We start from the raw sequence: 13,072 nt of genomic DNA on the forward strand, positions 1-13,072 counted from the left end.
TGGTATTCGGAGTAGCATCAGCTCCGGCGATATGGCAAAGAGAGATGGAACAAGTCCTGCAAGGGATTCCGGGGACTCAGTGTTACTTGGACGACATCCTAGTGACAGGTGAAGATGACAGTGAATACCTTGCCAACCTAGAGCAGGTGCTCACTAGACTACGTGAACATGAGCTACGAGCCAATCGCCCCAAGTGCGAGTTTTTTAAGAAACAGATATCGTATTGTGGCCACGTGATTGATGAAGAGGGGTTGCAGAAGTCCCCTGACAAAATTGAAGCGGTAGTTAAGGCTCCAGCGCCTGAAAATGTGTCGCAACTGAGGTCATTCCTCAGATTGGTGAATTACTACCATAAGTTTTTGCCGAATTTGTCCACAATTCTGCATCCACTGAACGCCCTACTACGAACGGGAGTAGCATGGAAATGGAGCGATGAATGCAAGCGGGCCTTTCAGAAGAGTAAGGACCTAATCACTTCAAGAGAAGTATTGGCTCACTACAACCCATCACTACCGATAAGATTGGCGTGTGATGCGTCTCCCTACGGCATTGAGGCGGTACTGTCACATAAATTCCTTGATGGTTCTGAGAGGCCGATAGCTTTTGCGTCACGCTCATTAACTTCAGCCGAGCGTAACTAAGCCCAGATTGACAGAGAGGCCCTCAGCCTGGTGTGGGGGCTGAAGAAGTTCAATCACTACCTGCACGGTCAGAAATTTACTCTACTAACTGATCATCAACCTCTCGTCTCCATTTTCAACCCTCAGAAGGGCGTACCGATAATGACGGCACAACGGCTACAGAGGTGGTCCCTTTTCCTAGGGGCTCACCAATATGACATCGAGTACAAAGGAACTAAACAGCATGGGAATGCTGATGGATTGTCGCGCCTACCGTTGCCGACGGTGGAAGAAGAACTGGCAGTGGATCCAGTGGAGTTATTCCACTCGACTATAATCGAATGTCTCCCTGGAGTCAGAGGAGAAGTTGTTCAATGTGAGAACAAATTCAGCCAGGCGGAGGAGGATGGTGGTGGATGGGGACTGGTTGGGCCTCTGTTCAGGGAAGTAGCGGAGCGCCCTCAGGCCATCCTGGTGGGGGGTGGAGGTGTAGAGGGATTGGACGTCCATAGTGAAAAGGAGACGGTTAGGGCCGGGAAACTGGAAACTGTTAAAGTGGAGGAGGGTGTCGGAAGAGTCGCGGATGTAAGTGGGAAGAGACTGGACAAGGGGAGAAAAAATAGAGTCGAGATAGGAAGAGATAAGTTCCGTGGAGCAAGAACAGGGTGAAATGATGGGCCTACCAGGGCAGTCCTGTTCTTTCCTAGGGGCCCTGCTCTTTCCCTGGTTATCCTCTTGCCCTTAACACATACTTATAAAACACCTTGGGATTTTCCTTTATTTTGCCCACCAGTGTTTTTTCATGCCCCCTCTTCGCTCTCCTAATTTCTTTTTTAAGTGCCCCCCCCCCTGCAATTTCTATACTCCTCGAGGGCTTCCACTGTTTTTAGTCCTTTGTATCTGCCAAAAGCCTCCCTTTTTTTCCTAATCCATTCTCGTATATCCCTTGACATCCAGGGCTCCCTGGGCTTGTTGGTCCCACCCTTGACCTTTACGGGAACATGTTGGCGCTGTACTCTCTCTATTTTCTTTCTGAAAGACTCCCATTGCTCTAATGTGTTTCCTGCCTCTGAGCAAATTTCAGATCCAACTTGTCACTTTCCCTTGGATTTCATGGGCTTTGACTTTTCTGACCAGTCTGCCATGAGGGACCTTGTCAAAAGCCTTGCTAAAGTCCATATACACTACATCAAATGCACTACCACCATCGACCCTCCTTGTTACCTCCTCAAAAAATTCAATCAAGTTAGTCAGACACGATCTTCCCTTACCAAATCCACCCTGACTGTCCCTGATTAATCCGTGTCTTTCTAAATGAAGATTTATCCTGTCCCCCAGAATTCTTTCCAATAATTTTCCCACCACCGAGGTCAGGCTGACTGGCCTGTAATCACTCGGTCTATCCCTTTCTCCCCTTTTTAAACAAAGGTACCACATTAGCAGTCCTCCAGTCCTCTGTCACCACACCTGTAGCCAGAGAGGATTGGAAAATGATGGTCAGAGCCTCTGCTATTTCCTCTCTTAACAGGCTGGGATACATTTCATCCGGGCCTGGGGATTTATCCACTTTCAAAGATGCTAAACCCCTTAATACTTCCTCTCTCACTATTTTTATTTCATCTAATATTTCACACTCCTCCTCCCTGAGTACAATGTCTGCTTTGCCCCTCTCCTTTGTGAAAACAGACGCAAAGTATTCATTTCGGACCATACCCATGTCTTCCGCCTCCACACATAGATTACCTTGATGGTCCCTAATAGGCCCTACTCTTTCTTTAGTTATCCTCTTGCTCTTAATGTATTTATAAAACATCTTTGGGTTTTCCTTGATTTAACTTGCCAATATTTTTCACGCCCTCTCGTTGCTTTCCTAATTTCCTCTGTAATTTAACCCCTGCACTTTCTATACTCCTCTAGGGTTTCTGCAATATTGAGCCCTCGGTATCTGTCATAAGCTTCCCTTTTTTTCTTTATCCTACCCTGTATGCCCCTTGACATCCAGGGAGCTCTAGATCTGTTAGTCCCACCCTTTTTCTTCAAGGCAACATACTTGCTCTGAACCCTCACGATCTCCTAGATTGGGAGAAGGGGAAGTGCAACGAGACCTGGGCGTCCTTGTGCACCAGTCGCTGAAGGTAAGCATGCAGGTGCAGCAGGCGGTTAAGAAGGCAAATGGTATGTTGGCCTTCGTAGCGAGAGGGTTTGAGTACAGGAACAAGGATGTCTTGCTGCAGTTGTACAGGGCCTTGGTGAGACCACACCTTGAGTATTGTGTGCAGTTTTGGTCGTCTTATTTGAGGAAGGATGTTCTTGCCATGGAGGGAGTGCAGCGAAGATTCACCAGGCTGATACCTGGGATGGCAGGAATCCCCACGGCCTGATAATCTACACCCTAGGGTACTTAAGGAAGTGGCCCTAGAAATAGTGGATGCATTGCTGGTCATCTTCCAAAATTCGACAGACTCTGGAACAGTACCCATGGATTGACAGGTAGCTAATGTAACCCCACTGTTCAAAAAGGGTGGTAGAGAGAAAATGGGGAATTACAGACCGGTAAGCCTGACATCGGTAGTGGGGAAAATGCTAGAGTCCATTATAAAAGATGTAATAGCAGAGCACTTGGAAAACAGTGACCGGATCGGACAAAGTCAACATGGATTTACAAAAGGTAAATCATGCTTGACTAATCTCCTGGAATTTTTTGAGGATGTAACTGTTAAAATAGATAAGGGAGAACCAGTGGATGTGGTGTATTTGGACTTTCAAAAGGTTTTCGATAAGGTCCCGCATAAGAGATTAATGTGTAAAGTTAAGGCACATGGGATTGGGGGCAAGGTATTGACGTGGATGGAGAACTGGTTGGCAGACAGAAAGCAAAGAGTTGGAATAAACGGGTCTTTTTCCAAATGGCAGACAGTGACTAGTGGGGTACCGCAGGGATCAGTCCTTGGACCCCAGCTATTTCACAATATATATTAATGATCTGGACGAGGGAACTAGATGTAATATCTCCAAGTTTGCAGACGACACAAAGCTGGGTGGGCATGTGTGCTGTGAGGAGGATGCCGAGAAACTCCAGTATGATTTGGACAGGTTGGGTGATTGGGCAGAAGCATGGCAGATGCAATATAACATGGATAAATGCGAGGTTATCCACTTTGGTGTCAAAAACAAGAAGGCAGATTATTATCTGAATGGCAATAGATTGGGAGAAGGAGAAGTGCAACGAGACCTGGGTGTCCTTGTGCACCAGTCGCTGAAGGTAAGCATGCAGGTGCAGCAGGCGGTTAAGAAGGCAAATGGTATGTTGGCCTTCGTAGCGAGAGGGTTTGAGTACAGGAACAAAGATATCTTACTGCAGTTGTACAGGGCCTTGGTGAGACCACATCTTGAGTATTGTGTGCAGTTTTGGTCGCCTTATCTGAGGAAGGATGTTCTTGCCATGGAGGGAGTGCAGCGAAGATTCACCAGGCTGATACCTAGGATGGCAGGAATGACGTATGAGGAGAGATTGGGTCAATTGGGCTTGTACTCGCTGGAGTTTAGAAGAATGAGAGGGGATCTCATTGAAACGTATAAAATTCTAACAGGACTAGACAGACTAGATGCAGGAAGGATGTTCCCGATGGTCGGGGAGTCCAGAACCAGGGGTCACAGTCTAAGGATAAGGGGTAAGCCATTTAGGACAGAAATGAGGAGGAATTTTTTCACCCAGAGAGTGGTGAACCTGTGGAATTCTCTACCACAGAAGGCAGTTGAGGCCAATTCATTAAATATATTCAAGAAGGAGTTAGATATATTTCTTAAGGCTAAAGGGATCAAGGCGATTTGGGGAGAAGGCAGGGACAGGGTACTGAATTTGGATGATCAGCATGATCTCATTGAATGGCGGAGCAGGCTCAAGGGGCCGAATGGCCTACTCCTGCTCCTATCTTCTATGTTTCTATGATGTTGCCTGGGCTGGGGAATTTTAGCTATGAGGAAAGATTGGATAGGCTGGGGTTGTTTTCCTTGGAACAGCGAAGGCTGAGGGGAGACCTTATTGAGGTGTATAAAATTATGAGGGGCCCAGATAGAGTGAATAGGAAGGATCTATTTCCCTTAGCAGAGAGATCAAAAACCAGGGGGCGCCTCAGATAAGGCGACCAAAACTGCACACAATACTCAAGGTGTGGTCTCACCAAGGCCCTGTACAACTGCAGCAAGACATCCTTGTTCCTGTACTCAAACCCTCTCGCTACGAAGGCCAACATACCATTTGCCTTCTTAACCGCCTGCTGCACCTGCATGCTTACCTTCAGCGACTGGTGCACAAGGACACCCTGGTCTTGCTGCACTTCCCCTTCTCCCAATCTGTTGCTGTTCAGATAATAATCTACCTTCCTGCTTTTGTCACCAAAGTGGATAACCTCACATTTACCCACGTTATATTGCATCTGCCATGCATCTGCCCAATCACCCAACCTGTCCAAATCATACTGGAGTTTCTCGGCATCCTCCTCACAGCACACACGCCCACCCAGCTTTGTGTCGTCTGCAAACTTGGAGATATTATATCTAGTTCCCTCGTCTAGATCATTAATATATATTGTGAATAGCTGGGGTCCTAGGACCGATCCCTGCGGTACCACACTAGTCACTGCCTGCCACTCGGAAAAAGACCCGTTTATTCCAACTCTCTGCTTCCTGTCTGCCAGCCAGTTCTCTATCCAAGACAGTACCTTACCCCCAATCCTATGTGCTTTAACTTTGCACGCCAATCTCTTATGCGGGACCTCATTGAAAGCCTTCTGAAAGTCCAAGTACACCACATCTACTGGTTCTCCCTTATCTATTCTACCAGTTACATCCTCAAAAAATTCCAGTAGATTAGTCAAGCACGATTTACCTTTTGTAAATCCATGTTGACTTTGTCCGATCCGGTCACTGTTTTCCAAGTGCTCTGCTATTACATCTTTTATAATGGACTCTAGCATTTTCCCCACTACCGATGTCAGGCTTAATAATTCCCCGTTTTCTCTCTACCACCTTTTTTGAATAGACTCCTTGCATTGAAGTATAACCTTGTTCCCTCATCCTTCCAAACTCGCTTATTAATTCTCTGCCTTCCATTTCCAGCTTTGCTTTGCCCCCTTCTGAATCCACTCTCAGGCTCCCATTCCCCTGCCAAGCTAGTTTAAACCCTCCCCAACAGCATGAGCAAAACCCTCCGTGAGGATATTGGTCCCGGTCCTGTTGAGGTGTAACCCGTCCAGCTTGTACAGGTCCCACTTCCCCCAGAAATAGTCCAAACGCCTCAGGAATCTAAAGCCCTTCCCTCCTGCACCATCTCTCCAGCCACGCATTCATCTGCTCTATCCTCCTGTTTCTGTACTCACTAGCACGTGGCACCATTGGACGGGACAGTGTAGAGGGAGCTTTACTCGGTATCTAACCCGTGCTGTACCTGCCCTGGGCGTGTTTGATGGGACAGTGTAGCGGGAGCTATACTCTGTCTCTAACCCGTGCTGTACCTGCTCTGGGAGTGTTTGATGGGACAGTGTAGAGGGAGCTTTACTCTGTATATAACCCGTGCTGTACCTGCCCTGGGAGTGTTTGATGGGACAGTGTAGAGGGAGCTTTACTCTGTCTCTAACCCGTGCTGTACCTGCCCTGGGAGTGTTTGATGGGACAGTGTAGAGGGAGCTTTACTCTGTATATAACTCTGTGCTGTACCTGCCCTGGGAGTGTTTGATGGGACAGTGTAGAGGGAGCTTTACTCTGTGTCTAACCCCGTGCTGTAACTGCCCTGGGAGCGTTTGATGGGACAGTGTAGAGGGAGCTTTACTCTGTATCTAACCCGTGCTGTATCTGCCCTGGGAGTGTTTGATGGGACAGTGTAGAAGGAGCTTTACTCTGTATCTAACCCATGCTGTACCTGCCCTGGGAGTGTTTGATGGGACAGTGTAGAGGGAGCTTTACTCTGTATCTAACCTGTGCTGTACCTGCCCTGGGAGTGTTTGATGGGACAGTGTAGAGGGAGCTTTACTCTGTATCAACCTGTGCTGTACCTGCTTTGGGAGTGTTTGATGGGACAGTGTAGAGGGAGCTTTACTCTGTATCTGACCCGTGCTGTACCTGCCCTGGGAGAGTTTGATGGGACAGTGTAGAGGGAGCTTTACTCTATCTAACCTGTGCTGTACCTGCTCTGGGACTGTTTGATGGGACAGTGTAGACGGAGCTTTACTCTGTATCTAACCCGTGCTGTACCTGCCCTGGGAGTGTTTGATGGGACAGTGTAGAGGGAGCTTTACTCTGTATCTAACCCTTTGCTGTACCTGCCCTGGGAGTGTTTGCTGGGACAGTGTAGAGGGAGCTTTACTCTGTATCTAACCCGTGCTGTACCTGCCCTGGGAGTGTTTGATGGGACAGTGTAGAGGGAGCTTTACTCTGTATCTAACCTGTGCAGTACCGGCCCTGGGAGTGTTTGATGGGACAGTGTAGAAGAAGCTTTACTCTATATCTAACCCGTGCTGTACCTGCCCTGGGAGTGTTTGATGGGACAATGTAGAGGGAGCTTTACTCTGTATCTAACCCGTGCTGTACCTGCCCTGGGAGTGTTTGATGGGACAGTGTAGAGGGAGCTTTACTCTGTATCTAACCCGTGCTGTACCTGCCCTGGGAGTGTTTGATGGGACAATGTAGAGGGAGCTTTACTCTGTATTTAACCCGTGCTGTACCTGCCCTGGGAGTGTTTGATGGGACAGTGTAGAGGGAGCTTTACTCTGTATCTAACCCGTGCTGTACCGGCCCTGGGAGTGTTTGATGGGACAGTGTAGAGGGAGCTTTACTCTGTATCTAACCCGTGCTGTACCGGCCCTGGGAGTGTTTGATGGGACAGTGTAGAGGGAGCTTTACTCTGTATCTAACCCGTGCTGTACCGGCCCTGGGAGTGTATGCTGAGTCAGTGAGTGGGCTATTTCGGTGAAACTACGTCCCTAAGACAGGAACCTCCGATGGATGCAGTTCTGTGTGTGTTGTATCTCAGGGGCTGAGCTGTGGTTTACACCAGGAAGTGGCGAGCCTCTGTAGGAGCTGAATGCAGAACCTGTTGTTTGATCGGAAGGACCAGCACCAGTGGAGAGAGGGATTGTCACAGGGTTAGCCCTCACATCTTCCACACACTGCAGGGCCGGCTCAGGATGGTAGTCTACATCCTCATCGTGGCATTGATCGGGAGTGTGGTGAGTATGAGAGAGATGAAGAGAGAGACCGTGAGACAGAGAAAGAGAGAGAGAGAGGCAGAGAGAGCGAGAGACACAGAGAGAGACAGAGAGAGAAAGAGACAGAGAGAGAGACAGAGAGAGAGAGACAGAGAGAGAGAGAGTGAGACAGAGAAAGAGAGAGAGAGAGGCAGAGAGAGCGAGAGACACAGTGAGAGACAGAGAGAGAAAGAGACAGAGAGAGACAAAGAGAGAGACAGAGAGAGAGACACAGAGAGACAGAGATAGAGAGAGAGACAGAGAGAGAGAGACAGAGAGACAGAGATAGAGAGACAGAGACAGAAATAGAGACAGAGAGAGAGAGACAGAGACAGACAGAGAGAGACAGAGAGACAGAGAGAGAGACAGAGAGAATGACAGAGAGAGAGACAGAGAGAGAGACAGAGAGACAGAGAGAGAGACAGAGAGACAGAGAGAGAGAGACAGAGAGACAGAGAGAGAGACACAGAGCGACAGAGACAGAGAGACAGAGAGAGAGAGAGAGACAGAGACAGAGATAGAGACAGAGAGAGAGAGACAGAGACAGAGAGAGAGACAGAGAGACAGAGAGAGAGACAGAGAGAGTGACAGAGAGATAGAGAGAGAGACAGAGAGACAGAGAGAGAGAGACAGAGAGACAGAGAGAGAGAGAGAGACAGAGAGACACAGAGAGAGAAACAGAGAGAGAGAGAAAGATAGAGAGACAGAGAGAGAGAGACAGAGAGGCAGAGAGAGAGAGAGCGAATGAGACAGGCAGAGAGAGAGAGAGAGAGAGAGAGAGACAGGGACTGAGACAGTGAGACAGAGAGACTGAGTCAGTGAGACAGAGAGACTGAGACAGTGAGACAGAGAGACTGAGACTGAGACAGAGAGAGAGAGACACAGAGAGAGACACAGAGAGCGAGACAGAGAAATGGAGAGTGAGAGACAGAGAGAGAGAGAGAGACAAAGAGAGAGAGCGAGCAATAGAGAGAGAGAGAGAGACTGAGAGAGACAGAGAGGGAGAAACATGAAAAGAGAGAGAGAGAGACAGAGAGAGTGAGACAGAGAGCCAGACAGAGAGAGAGAGACAGGGAGAGAGAGAGCGAGAGAGAGACAGAGAGAGAGAGACAGAGAGAGAGACAGAGAGAGAGAGAAAGACCTGTCAAAATTGAGATTAGTCCTGGGAGAAGGAGACAGACCATACCTTGGGGCCAAATATGTAACAACATGTCACAACCTGAGGACTGTTTAAAATTAAGACTGTTTAAAATTAATATTGAATGTACCAAATGAAGTACAAAGACTGTTTAAAATTAATATTGTTTAAAAGTAATATTGTATGTACCCAACAAATGTCAAATCGATTGACACCTACAAAATGTTGAAAATGTACCTTTTTGCTATGTAAGCTTTGGCAATATGGTTCTCTGTAAACTTTCATGCCAATAAAGCATTTGAATTTGAATTTGAATTTGAATTTGAAAGAGAGATAAAGGCAGAGAGAGAGAGAGAATGAGACAGGCAGAGTGAGAGAGAGAGACTGAGAGACAGAGAGACAGAAATGAGAGAGACAGAGACAGAGAGAGACAGAGGGAGACAGAGACAGAGAGACAGAGAGAGAGACAGAGAGAGAGAGACAGAGACAGAGACAGAGAGACAGAGCGAGAGAGACAGAGAGAGAGACAGAGACAGAGAGACAGAGCGAGCGAGACAGAGAGAGAGAGACAGAGACAGAGACAGAGAGACAGAGAGAGACAGAGAGAGAGTGCATGCCTCATGAAATTTATACTAAATCATCATTTAGCATTATAGAAAATAGTGTTTCCACACTCATCCCACAAAATAGGTCCATTTTATTTCATTTTATTGAACTATATAAATGCGTTCTTTCCACATAAGCTGCTGGAATATCCAGGGCCTCCGCTCCTCAACTTTTGGGATGAAGAGTACAGACCCTGAATTCCTAAAAGCTATAAAAGACATTGATATAATTGTGTTAACAGAAACATGGTGCCAAAAGGACGTGCCGACCCACTGTCCTCCAATGTACCATGAAATCATTGTGCCCTCAGTAAAGAACACTAAAACACGCAAGGGCAGAACCTCCGGGGGAATATTGGTGTGGTATAAGGGAGAACTGGACAAACACATCTCACCGGTAAAACAGGGAAAATCACACGTATGGCTAAAACTAGATAAAAATATAGGAATAGCAAAAAAAGATGTTTACTTATGTGCGATCTACATACCTCCAATAGAATCGCCATATTTCGAAGAGGAGTTATTTGATACTCTCCACATGGAAATCAGCCATTTCCAGGCCCAAGGAAAGGTGATAATATGTGGGGACCTAAATGCAAGGACCGGTTGTGAACCTGACTTCATAGACCCACAGGGAAACAACCATGTGTTTGGCCAGACCCCTTTAGATGTCACACCAGCCATCGCAAATCGGAACAACCTTGATCGTGAAATAAACAAAAGCGGTAGGGAGGTAGTGCAACTCTGCCGAGCCTTAGGCCTGTACATAGTTAACGGTAGGTTCAGAGGGGACTCCCTAGGGAGACTCACATACTCCTCAACTCTTGGGTCTAGTGTGGTGGACTATACAATCACTGACCTGGACCCCTGCGATATCAACTCATTCACTGTCAGGCAGCAATCCCCCCTCTCAGACCATAACCAAATAAATATGTACCTTAAACTTTCTGCCCAAACTACAGACACAAAAAAGGAACCCAGTAAGCTCCATAAAATAAACCAGACATACAGATGGGCCCCAGACAGTGGAGAAAAATTCATCACAGCACTAAAGTCACCTGATCTCACAAGTAAAATATCAAAATTTAAAGAAAACCCATACGAGATCACCAGAGATGGTGTAAACATGGCCATAGAGGATATAAATATGATCTTCCATGAGGCAGCTGTAAAAGCCGACCTTGTGAAACAGAAGAGGAAGCGTCACAAAAGACAAAATAAAAATAAGAAATGGTTTGACCACGAATGCAAAAATGCCAGAAAAGACCTGAGAAAAATATCAAACCAAAAGCATCGCCAACCAAACAATCCGGACCTACGTACTAGATACAATGAAACCCTCAAAAGATATAAACACACCATTAGGAACAAAACACAAAACTATACCCACAAAATACTCGAAGAAATTGAAAACTCCACCAATCCAAAACAATTCTGGGAAATGTGGAATAACCTGAGTACAACACAATTGCAAGCATTACCAATCCAAGATGGCGACATCTGGAGAACACATTTTGAAAACCTCTACAAAGACATCCCAATAAACGAAACAATGCATGCAGAATTCTGCCGAAGCATCCTTCGCACCCAAAGAAAAACGCCAACAAATGCATGCAGAGCCGAACTAGGCAGATACCCACTGATAATAAACATCCAAAAACGAGCACTAAACTTCCTAAATCACCTCAAATCTAGCTCCCCAGACACCCTTCATTTCAAAGCCTTTCAGACCCAAGAGCTAAACCCAGAAAAGAGTCCCCTGAGTCAGCTGCTACTGAAACTAAGTACTCAGCCGGACCCTGACCAGCCCCAGACCAACACAGCCGTCCAAACACCAATCCGAGTGAACCAAATCATTAAAAAATGCAAAGAAACCTACCTGGAACATTGGAATAAAATAACCGAAAGCCAAAGCAGATTAGAATGTTACCGGGCCCTAAAAAGAGAATATAAACTGGCAGACTACCTCACGACCATCAGAGACACAAAACAGAGACAGACCCTCACCAGGTACAGACTAAGCGACCACCAACTGGAAATTGAAAAAGGCAGATACAAGAAATCCTGGCAGCCTAGAGAGAATAGAATATGCGATCAATGTCTGGCCGGCGAGGTTGAAACAGAAATGCATTTCCTCCTAAAATGCGAAAAATTCAACACATCAAGAAACATATTATTCAACAAGCTAAGCCAAACAACCCCAGATTTCAAGGAATTGGATGATCTGTCAAAATTGAGATTAGTCCTAGGAGAAGGAGACAGACCATACCTTGGGGCCAAATATGTAACAACATGTCACAACCTGAGGACTGTTTAAAATTAAGACTGTTTAAAATTAATATTGAACGTACCAAATGAAGTACAAAGACTGTTTAAAATTAATATTGTTTAAAAGTAATATTGTATGTACAACAAATGTCAAATCGATTGACACCTACAGAATGTTGGAAAACTGTACCTTTTTGCTATGTAAGCTTTGGCAATATGGTTCTCTGTAAACTTTCATGCCAATAAAGCATTTGAATTGAATTGGAATTGGAATTGGAATTGGAGAGACAGAGAGAGAGAGTGAGAGAGAGAGAGAGAGTGAGAGAAAGCCTGTGGTCCAGACAACATCAAAAATGAAATGCTCAAGTTCAGCAATATGGAGATGCAGGGTGCTGTACTCAAGTTATTCAACATCATATTACGTTCAGGCTGTTTTCCCGATATCTGGTGCCAAGGACTCATCTCTCCCATATATAAAAGTGGAAACAAATCAGACCCAAATAACTACCGCGGCATCTGTGTCAACAGCTGTCTAGGGAAGTTATTCTGCAGTATTCTAAATCGTAGATTACTGGATTTTCTTAACAAACATAATATCCTTAGAAAAAATCAAATAGGCTTTCTTCCAAAACACCGCACCACCGACCATATCTATACCCTTCACACTCTCATTGAAAAACATATACACCAAACAAAAAATGGGAAAATATTCGCTTGTTTCATTGACTTCAAGAATGCCTTTGACTCTATCTGGCACGAAGGGCTCTATTATAAACTTCTTCAGTGTGGAATAGGGGGCAAAGTTTATGACCTTATTAAATCGATGTATCTGAAAAATAAATGCGGTGTCAAAATTGGAGACAAACGCACCGGTTTCTTCACCCAGAGAAGAGGCGTCCGGCAGGGCTGCAATTTGAGCCCGACCCTGTTCAACATATACATAAATGAATTAGCAGACATGCTGGAGCAAAGCGAGTCACCGGGTCTCTGTCTCCTGGATGGAGAAGTGAAATCCCTGTTCTATGCGGACGACCTGGTTCTGCTGTCTCCCACAGAACAGGGATTACAGCAACAACTAGACCTACTCGACAAATACTGCCAAAATTGGGCCCTAACAGTAAATCTAAAGAAAACCAACATCATGATTTTTCAAAAAAGGCCCAGGTGTCAGGAAAACAAATACCAGTTTACCCTCAATGA

The 13,072-nt window shown here is 46.0% G+C and overlaps 1 protein-coding gene across 1 annotated transcript in view; it reads left to right on the forward strand.

The window, feature by feature from the left end:
• The window catches only part of LOC147094634 (uncharacterized), a 143,728-nt gene that overhangs the window by 10,057 nt on the left and 120,599 nt on the right, over positions 1-13,072 (forward strand). The window contains exon 2 of the mRNA XM_085974463.1: positions 7,648-7,843. Coding sequence (XP_085830589.1) covers positions 7,802-7,843 — 42 coding nt within the window. The 5' untranslated portion in view covers positions 7,648-7,801. The remainder of the gene's footprint in view (positions 1-7,647; positions 7,844-13,072) is intronic.

Source organism: Somniosus microcephalus, unplaced genomic scaffold (assembly GCF_052327205.1).
Source record: "Somniosus microcephalus isolate GS21.2 unplaced genomic scaffold, FLI_Smic_1.0 unresolved_chr1, whole genome shotgun sequence".
Classification (NCBI taxonomy): domain Eukaryota; kingdom Metazoa; phylum Chordata; class Chondrichthyes; order Squaliformes; family Somniosidae; genus Somniosus; species Somniosus microcephalus.